The sequence below is a fragment of the Rhincodon typus genome, chromosome 11 (assembly GCF_021869965.1).
Source record: "Rhincodon typus isolate 14 chromosome 11, sRhiTyp1.1, whole genome shotgun sequence".
NCBI lineage: Eukaryota > Metazoa > Chordata > Chondrichthyes > Orectolobiformes > Rhincodontidae > Rhincodon > Rhincodon typus.
The window spans coordinates 34909833-34916908 of NC_063342.1; the positions used below are offsets into that span (position 1 = coordinate 34909833).

The window sequence follows — 7076 nt, forward strand, 5'->3', positions numbered from 1 at the left end:
TTTCGATGTATACCACAAGTTCAGAAATGCGCTTTGTTAGAATGCGTAATGGAAATTCGCTTATGTATGTTTGCTTACTTGATCAGTCATTTATTTAAGAGCCAGGAGTTCCGGTAACGTCTAGCGGAATATTTGAACGTTTCTAGACGACACTCTCCAGCTACATGTACAACATTCCTGTTGGTCTGGATTATCAGTCTGAAAGAGGCTGTGTCGATTCTGAAATTTATTCGCGTTCAGTCCTCCGGCGATTTTAGAAAATCCCGAAGTGATCGGTAACAATATTAAACAAATTCCCAAACTTAAATACAAGCAGTAAGGACAATCCACTCACCCGAGCAGGCAGCGTTGACCACCAAATTAAACAAATAATGCTGTGCAGCTCAGGAAAAAAAATCCTTTAAAAATAAACGGGGACTCTCCATCTTCATATTTTTATCTAAACATGTAACACGCCCGTTGTTCCATTCGGAGTAGTTGCAGCAACTCACTTTGAGAATAAACATATGTTTAAAATTAATCGCACGCATTTTCCCTTTCTAAAGAATTCAGCACCAGACACGGCACATACCTGTCGGTTTCGATTCAGCCTCAATGGGCTTCAAACAATAGATTCTGTAAATGATTATTTCAACGAATATTTTAAAAATGTATCCTTCCTTTCGGCAACAGGAAGCCTACCTGCTGGTTCTGATATGCTGTAACTGTGGTGAAGACGGTCTCCGGGAAAGTGAAGGTTTTTACCCCTTCTCCTGCAGGCACTGGCTTGGTTGGGCACAGCTCGCTGCTAAAGTCTTTTCGGATCACATGCACCCGCGGCTGGTACTTGTGCATGGAATGAAGAATTATCTGTTCGAGTTGGGGCGACGAAGAATAAAAAACAAATATTTTATTGTCAGCCAAATAAAACTAAAGGTAAACGTGGTTTAAAGTATGCTGTAAAGCAAAACTAAATAGTGTTTACAGTTTAATCTATCTCGATTCAAGTTAAAGCTATTCACGTGAGCAAAGAACACATCCACTATTTCGCTACAATGCGCAAAGTCAGTTTCTTCCCCTCACCTTTATTAAATGATTTAGATAACTCAACAAGAGAAAGAGGTTAAGCAGCTTTATACAGAATCCTCATAATCTAATGATGATGTGGATCAACTGGGTAAAGACAAAAATATTTCATACTTTTACTAGTGCCAGTTGTTCACTAACGTGTTGACAAATAGGAATTATTTAATAAATATTAATTGGAAGGTAACCTTTTTCCGACAGATTGGGGAGGTATTGAAGTGATTAATGTTGTATAGTTTGGGGAATATATAGAGAGTTGCTCAGCTTTAACTGAGCTAACCGATAGTAAGCAATGTTACCTGTCTTTCGATTTGTTACTAATATGGACATGTGAAATATAACAGCTTAACGTCGAACGAGTGTTAACCTGAATTCAATATTGATTTGTTTCACCCTGCATTTACACGTGCTGTAATTAGCGGCCGCTCAAAAACGTCAGGACCCATTATTAACGATCATTCTCGCCACATTCGGAGCACGGTTATAATTCTGGGACTTTGGGGCCCCTCAACGTTAGTGAATTGCTAAGATCATAACAGCGTAAAGATAAAACGCTGTTCCGAGACAGAAGAAAACTCGACGAAAGTGATTTGCATTTCAAAGTAACACTAATCTACATTGACGCCTGTTTGTTACCTGGACATGGAATACTAACTATGGCGAATGTGGGCCATGAAGGTTTGGGACTAGCTGGTCTTTTCATGTTAGTCACATTGAAATGCCCTTATATATTGATCACATGAGTTTAAAACGAAACTTGCTTGTAAGTGCCTTTAGAATTAATTATTTCAATTTTTGATTAATTCTTATACATAACCTACCCAACAGTCCAAATTTGTATTGCAATTTTTCTTATATCAAAGATTAGGCTCGCTCTCTTGCCAAAGCATAACGCATTACCAAACGGTTTACTATCAATTCCAACTATTAAATGACAGTCAATGTAATTGAAAAGAAATGACACAGTTCCCCTTTTACTCCTTCTTTCCTCTTATGGTTGTTATTCTATGTTTTTAACAGCGACGGGCGAAAATGTGACTCCACTTTCACCTGATCGGTACTACTCCTGAGCACCATCTGAAGCTGCAGCATTTGGACAATACAAAAATAGAAGCGTTTTCTCTGAGCTGAGACTCAGCACGTAGACTGATCAAATTAATTCAACTAGAAGTCGGACTGTAGCAATTGTTGATATTGCACTGTTTTCAGGCCAATCTCTTCCGAATGGAGACAATTCCAGCAGTTATTAAAGAGAAATAAATAATCCTCAATCATCTGTTGAAAGCGGACGTTGAATCAGGAAGAATGTTCTATTTTAATTGGCCGACATAGTTAGTTGAAAATGGCGACCATCTGCAGCTTGTTGCACATAAACAAAGAAAATTAAGTATATGTCCATATGCAGCCAATTATTAAATATAATTTGCAGAGTGTCAAAGTAATGACCTGATGTCTGGCTGAAATTATTGCACTGACATTCTTAACTACCATGAAGTTTAAATTATAATTTCATTTCGTTTATAGTGCAACTCTGTAAATGTCTTTTTTCTTATGACTTGGTGGCAAAGTGCATTAAAACATTACTGTTTCACGTCTGTGAGCTGGTTTGTAATTCAATCCAGACAGAAATTAGATTTGTTCTTTTTTCCTGTGGAATCTAGTGCATAGCTGATTGGGATACAAGTCTTTCATTTCAGGAGCTTACATTCAGTACAGACCCAAAATTGAGAATCTTTCACCCCTTTGCTTAAAGGGCTTGGCAGTGTACTGTATTAGAGCACTGTCCTCTGGGCACATTTCAAATAGCAGATGAAAAAGAAAAAGGTTTTTTTTCCACAATGAAGGTAATGATGATACCATTATTTTGTAACTAGAGCCACCCTGACTTCAGAACTGCGGATAGAGTCCAGAATAAACTGAAGAGAGAATGAATGTTTTCTTTCTCTGAAGGAAAAATAAAACATTACATCTGAAGAGTTTTATCACAGATCTGTGAAATGAGTTTGCTAAGGCTCAATCCAGTTCCAAGTTGGCCTGTGTCCAGAGTAATACTCACATTTGGAATTTGTAAGCATTTATGAAAATAAAGACAGAACATTATATAGATATATCTGCTACACATTTTTTGTTTATGTAAGCAAACTTTGTTTTTGAGTTATTGTGAGCTATATGGCACAACAGTGGTGAAATTGAAATTTATAGTAAGTTACCACCTTAACCTCACATTGATGTTCAATAATTGTAGCTATAATTTAAGGTGCTTGCAGGTATAGTACAATCTATCCTGGTACAAAGCCATGTGTAAAATTGCTATAGCTGTCCTAGGAACCTTATATATTCACAGATTATTTTTAATGTAATAAGAGATATCCTGAATATGCAATAATAACATTCTGTTAAACAAGACCCATGAGTAGAATCTATGCAGGTGCTCAAGTTTTCAAGCATAGACCTTTGCTGACAAGGATCTGCATGCAGCCCTAAACAATGTTGAGCCAGCAAAGTAATATTTATGTAGATATGACAACCAACTTAACCCTGATTGTGACTGGCTGATAAATGAACAGCAAACAGGAAAGCCTACAATTTAATAGATATTTTAAAGAATACTTTCCTACACAGTCAAACAGAAGTCTAGATGGTTATCATATAATCATCTATATCTTGAAGAAAAAGCTAAATGAAAGAATTTTGCATGGATTGGGCAATGCAGAAGGCTAACCCTCTGGAAGCTATATTGGAATGTACCTGCCACAGAGTATGTAGGAGGTTATTTTTTATAACAACTGCTCGTGAATGTGACTGCCAATTCAGTTCCCATTGGATGTAGGTCCACATGATATAAGTGCTCATAGAGTCAGCACTAACTTGGAGTAAACAAGAAAAAAGTATGGAGAATGGAAAACACCACTGAAGCTGTACAACGTGTTCTTCAGAAGCTGGAGTTGAGGCACATTCTGGGAGTGGAAGATTTGGATCACATCTGGTCTGTGCTATTTTTGACCTCAGAGGGCATGGTGCCATCACAAAGCGCAGAGCAGATTAAATTTATGATTATTCCCTGGTCATTGGTTTTAATTTTAAAAGTAGTTTTATGCTAAACAAGTAATGGTGGGTCTGTTTTCATATATGACATACATTTTCTGACTGCAGATTTATACTTTGTGAAAACAGTTCTTATAATCTGCATCCCAAATGTCAAACAATACATTTGAATAATTTGGTGAAATCAGGGTCTGTGCACTAATCAAAAATTACAACTGTGGGCCAGTGAAAAGTAGGATTGGCTCTGCATGTTAAAAAGTTAGGAACAAATAGATCTTGGTTAAAGTACACAAAAGAGCAAGATCTTTTGATATATTGTATATCAGGTTAGCACTGATTCAGGCTAGAATTTATTTATTTATTCAGAATTTATTTAGAATTTCTTAGTTAAACTTTAATTTTTCACAATTTGAGTTGAAAACATTGGTCTAGAAGCAAGTGAGAAACAGCAATGATTTGAAAATGAATCACTAGAATGATATTCTTCAGAATTTCTCAATAATCATGGAATTATAGCGTGGTTACAGCTCAAAAGGATGTCATTCAGCCCTTGTGTTCATGCTGGTTCTCTGTTGAGATACAGCACTAACAAATTCATCTGGTTTTTGACTCTTCCACCAATGGGAACTATTTCTCTTTATCTACCCTGTCTAGATACTTCTATCAAATTCTCTCTCAACATTCTCTTTATACCAGCTTCTCCAATCTATTCATTTTCTTCAGTTTCTTTTTCTGCATCCTCTTCAAAACCATCCATCCTAAAATAAACTATAGAATTGAAATACAACAAAAAGACATAACTGAACATAAAATTCAGGGGTAAATTATTACAAAAGTAATCCACTATTGAGTTTGGTTCTGTGCTGTGCTCAGTAGCTCATTAACGCAGTAACAGTGACCCTTAGTTTAAGTGTGTTTGCTGAATTGTTGATATTCATCACCCAGTTTTGTAACATAAACATCAGAATTAAATAAGATATTTCAAAACCAGTCTATGTTATTAAAATATAAATCTTTATCTACGTACATGCCCTTGATCATCCAACTCATTGTTTGTGAGTTTGAGTTTATCAAAGCTGATGACTTGTCGCATCCATGTGTCCCCAGAAGCTAGAGAATCTGGATGGATGTAGACCCGAGGAGGTACTGGTGAATCTGCATTCCCAGCAACCATCCACTTCGAACTGTGATAAACATATCTGCAATTAGGAAGGAAACACACAGCAAAAATCAGGAAATTGAATCTAGAATAGCTTGCTCCCGTTTGTCTTTGGAATTACTGAAGTGAAATGGAAACTTTAAAAAGTAATATAACTGTTAGTGACTTGATTGTGAGTGTAAGCTTAAAACTATATTTGAACATGGATAAATTGTTATTTTCAAAGAACATAAATATATGTAATTTACATGTAGTTATGCTGTTTGGCCACAGAAAATGCTGGTAGTTGCTTTTTACTACCATAAATGTAAGAACTCATAAACAGTATCTTCTACATCTATTTCAGTACATAGAGTAGGAAAATAAGAAATAAATTTATTGTGACACTCCATACTAGCTACTTGCCCTATTGTTTGCACCTGATCTTTTTTTAAATTTAGGTCCTCTAGCTTATCTTCACTTCTATTCAAACATGGATAATGATTGAACAAAACAATTTATTGAATTTCAAATGAACCATGACACATCTATTTTCCTATTTTGCAATATACAGGAAGGCAGGCTTGTAGTTTTGAAAGCTGTGGCGCTCAATGTGAAATAAGTCACCTGTTCTGAAAAAGCTCAAACTTGCCATTAAAGGGCAGTTTGTTTCTTTTTTTTATCATACACTGAAAGAAGTTGTAATGGTACACCTGAGGAGAGATTTTCCCAAGACTTTCTCAATGACAATTTTGCTGAATGTGGGACAATAAAGGCAAGTGACATTTATTAGTGCTAAATTTGTGGAACAAGCTGTGGGGTTTGCAATATCTAAATGAGGTAATGTAATTCCTGAGAATGCCAAGGAGTAAATGTGAAAAATATTCAGTGACATCGAAGGAAGAGCAACCTTATCTGTAGTCATTCTCACATGCAAATACTTATTAAAAACTGAAAGAACTGCAGATGCTGTAAATCAGGAACAAAAATGAAGTTGCTGGAAAAGTCAGCAGGTCTGGCAGCATCCATGAAGAAAAAATCAGAGTTAGTGTTTCGGGTCTAGTGACCCTTCCTCAGAGTTCTGAAATGTGAACTCTGTTCTTTTCCTTCACAGATGTTGCAAATACTTATGCTTCAGCTAAGAAACATGAATGTTTACACTTGTATAGATAGAACGAAGAAAACATTTATTCCTTTTTGCAACACATCTTCAAACAACTTAAGGCATTATTGCAGTAAACACTATACTATGTTGTACATAATATCTCACTATCCACAACCTCATCACCTCAGGTGACCTCCCACCCACGGCCTCCAACCTCATCGTTCCCCAACCTCACACTGCCCACTTCTATCTCCTTCCCAAAATCCACAAACCTGAATGCCCTGGTCGACCCATTGTCTCCGCCTGCTCCTGCCCCACCGAACTGATCTCCAACTATCTAGACTCCATTTTCTCCCCCTTGGTCCAGGAACTCCCTACCTATGTCCGTGACACCACCCACGCCCTCCACCTCCTCCAGAACTTCCAATTCCCCGGCCCCCAACACCTCATCTTTACTATGGACGTCCAGTCCCTCTACACCTGCATTCCCCATGCAGATGGCCTTAAGGCCCTCCGCTTCTTCCTGTCCTGCAGGCCCGACCAGTCCCCCTCCACTGATACCCTCATCCGCTTAGCCGAACTCGTCCTCACACTCAACAACTTCTCTTTCAATTCCTCCCACTTCCTACAGACAAAGGGGGTAGCCATGGGTACCCGCATGGGCCCAAGCTACGCCTGCCTCTTTGTAGGTTACGTGGAACAATCCCTCTTCCGTACCTACAC

General features: G+C 37.6%; 1 protein-coding gene and 1 long non-coding RNA gene across 2 annotated transcripts in view; one reads left to right on the forward strand and one right to left on the reverse strand.

Annotated features, from left to right (window-relative positions):
* tbx15 (T-box transcription factor 15) overlaps positions 1–7076 on the reverse strand; it is a 102138-nt gene that overhangs the window by 42650 nt on the left and 52412 nt on the right. The window contains exons 3-4 of the mRNA XM_048603091.1: positions 5138–5309; positions 682–849 (exon numbers count right to left, since the gene is read on the reverse strand). Coding sequence (XP_048459048.1) covers positions 682–849; positions 5138–5309 — 340 coding nt within the window. The remainder of the gene's footprint in view (positions 1–681; positions 850–5137; positions 5310–7076) is intronic.
* On the forward strand, positions 1454–3223 carry LOC125484375. Its single transcript, XR_007263197.1, has 2 exons — positions 1454–1828; positions 2086–3223. It is a non-coding gene; the product is annotated as an uncharacterized LOC125484375 (long non-coding RNA).